Source organism: Dreissena polymorpha, chromosome 13, assembly GCF_020536995.1.
Source record: "Dreissena polymorpha isolate Duluth1 chromosome 13, UMN_Dpol_1.0, whole genome shotgun sequence".
Classification (NCBI taxonomy): Eukaryota; Metazoa; Mollusca; class Bivalvia; order Myida; family Dreissenidae; genus Dreissena; species Dreissena polymorpha.
The window spans coordinates 66,546,099-66,547,812 of record NC_068367.1 but is presented as its reverse complement, the minus strand read 5'-3'; the positions used below and the strand labels follow the sequence as shown (position 1 = coordinate 66,547,812).

Sequence of the window (1,714 nt, the reverse complement as noted above, 5' to 3'; positions counted from 1 at the left end):
TTGACAAAGTCAATTTCTCATTAACTTGGGATGAATTAAATAATGAACATGAGCAACAAGCAACTGAAGTGGAATTAACACTAAGCCAGTTCCAGGAACAATATGGGTTTGATCCATCTATTTTGTTCACAAATGAAATTGAATTGACCATTGAAAATGAAACCAGCCCCAGTAGTAACGCACCATCCAGTAGCAATGTCTTCCCCCCAACTTTAGATCTGCATGAGAATAAAGAGTTCTTAGATGTTAACCTCACTGATGTTGGTGATTTCATTGTCCAAAATGAAAATAAAAAGACTGTATCGAAGACCTTGTCTGACATAAACAAATTTAAAAGGTTTCTTATGTCAAAAGCTGAATCAAAAGAAATCCACCACATAGAACCAACTCTTCTTGATGAGTATTTGGCCACTTTCCTGTTGTCCCTTAAAAAGTCAAATGGCACAGATTTTGAACCAAGCTCCCTCCGTGGCATCATTGCTAGTGTTGACAGGTACCTGAAACGACATCGCTATGGATGTTCAGTCATGACAGGGACTGGAGCCCAATTTGCACTCACAAGGGACACCTACAATGCAAAGAAAAAAAGTCTTAAGAAACAGGTAAAATTGAGATGAACGGTTATAACTAAAAGAAATTTGGCAAAAATAACATATTCAACAGAAAACGTATCATTTATGACAAAATTGGGAAAAAATCCCAAGTGTAGTCTGTTCGAAACTAATACCCTGTCGACATAAAGTTGCAGTTAATAAATAAAAGTCTGAAAGTCACATTAAAAGTAATACTGTAAGCCTACGAAAGATAGAATACTCAAAAAATAAATTTAAATTAAAAAATATAGTCGAAAAGTTAAATGAAACAGTATAATAAATATAAATCACCAATTTAGGGTATGGGAAACCGTCCTAGGGAGGCCCATCCGCTGAGTGATACCGACATCGATCTGCTCTGGGAGAAGGGGATCCTTGGCACGGAGTCTCCGAAAGCCTTGTTAAATACAGTCTGGTTGAACAACTGCCTTCATTTTGGCTTGCGAGGTACAACGGAGCAATACAATTTGCGGTAAGAAACATTTTTACACACAAACACACAAAATATGTATCAATTTTTCTCATTATTTGTTCACCCCATTCACTAAATACATCCGCTTCAACTTAAATGCTGTATTTCATTATTGTTCATATCTGACATTAAATTAAGATTCTTGTATTTTGTTAGGTGGGGAGACGTCCGCCTCCGTGTAGACTCGAATGGTGTCGAGTATCTCGAGTTAAACGAGCGGCAAACGAAAACGCGCACAGGAGAGAACATCGCTGACATAAGAAGTGTCTCCCAAGATGTTCGGCACTTCTGGACCAAGAAATCCCGTGTTAATTTACAAGCTGTACTCGAATATGCGTCCATCTGATTTTTCTTCAGATCAGCACCCTTTCTACCTGGCAACACGCACCATTGACACTGCATCCCAGTGGTTCTTGCGTCAACAATTGGGTGTCAACAAGCTGGGTCAGATGCTGAAGGCCATGGCAAAAGACGCCGGCTTTCCCGAGCACAAGAGAATAACCAACCACTCAGTTCGCAAATTCCTGGTCCAAAAACTTCGAAATGCAAACATTCCACCCACTGAAATCATGGCCATAACAGGGCACAAAAATGTTCAGTCCATAACCAATTATTCCACCATATCTGTTGAACAGCAGCAAAAGTGTTC

General features: G+C 39.3%; 1 protein-coding gene across 1 annotated transcript; it reads left to right on the top strand.

Annotated features, from left to right (window-relative positions):
• The first annotated feature begins 344 nt into the window (after nucleotides 1–344).
• Nucleotides 345–1,475, top strand: LOC127856091 (uncharacterized protein KIAA1958-like). The gene is made up of 3 exons (XM_052392083.1): nucleotides 345–602; nucleotides 893–1,065; nucleotides 1,222–1,475. Exons 1-3 carry the CDS (start codon nucleotides 345–347, stop codon nucleotides 1,409–1,411), a joined length of 621 nt encoding a protein of 206 aa, XP_052248043.1. The 3' UTR covers nucleotides 1,412–1,475.
• The last annotated feature ends 239 nt before the right edge of the window (nucleotides 1,476–1,714 follow it).

What these genes read in the sequence shown, in the direction of transcription:
- LOC127856091 (XM_052392083.1), top strand. Translation starts at nt 345, where the DNA reads ATGTCAAAAGCTGAATCAAAAGAAATCCACCACATAGAACCAACTCTT. An exon ending in AAAAAAGTCTTAAGAAACAG is followed by an intron (nt 603 to 892) that starts GTAAAATTGAGA and finishes TCACCAATTTAG; the next exon opens with GGTATGGGAAACCGTCCTAG. An exon ending in ACGGAGCAATACAATTTGCG is followed by an intron (nt 1,066 to 1,221) that starts GTAAGAAACATT and finishes GTATTTTGTTAG; the next exon opens with GTGGGGAGACGTCCGCCTCC.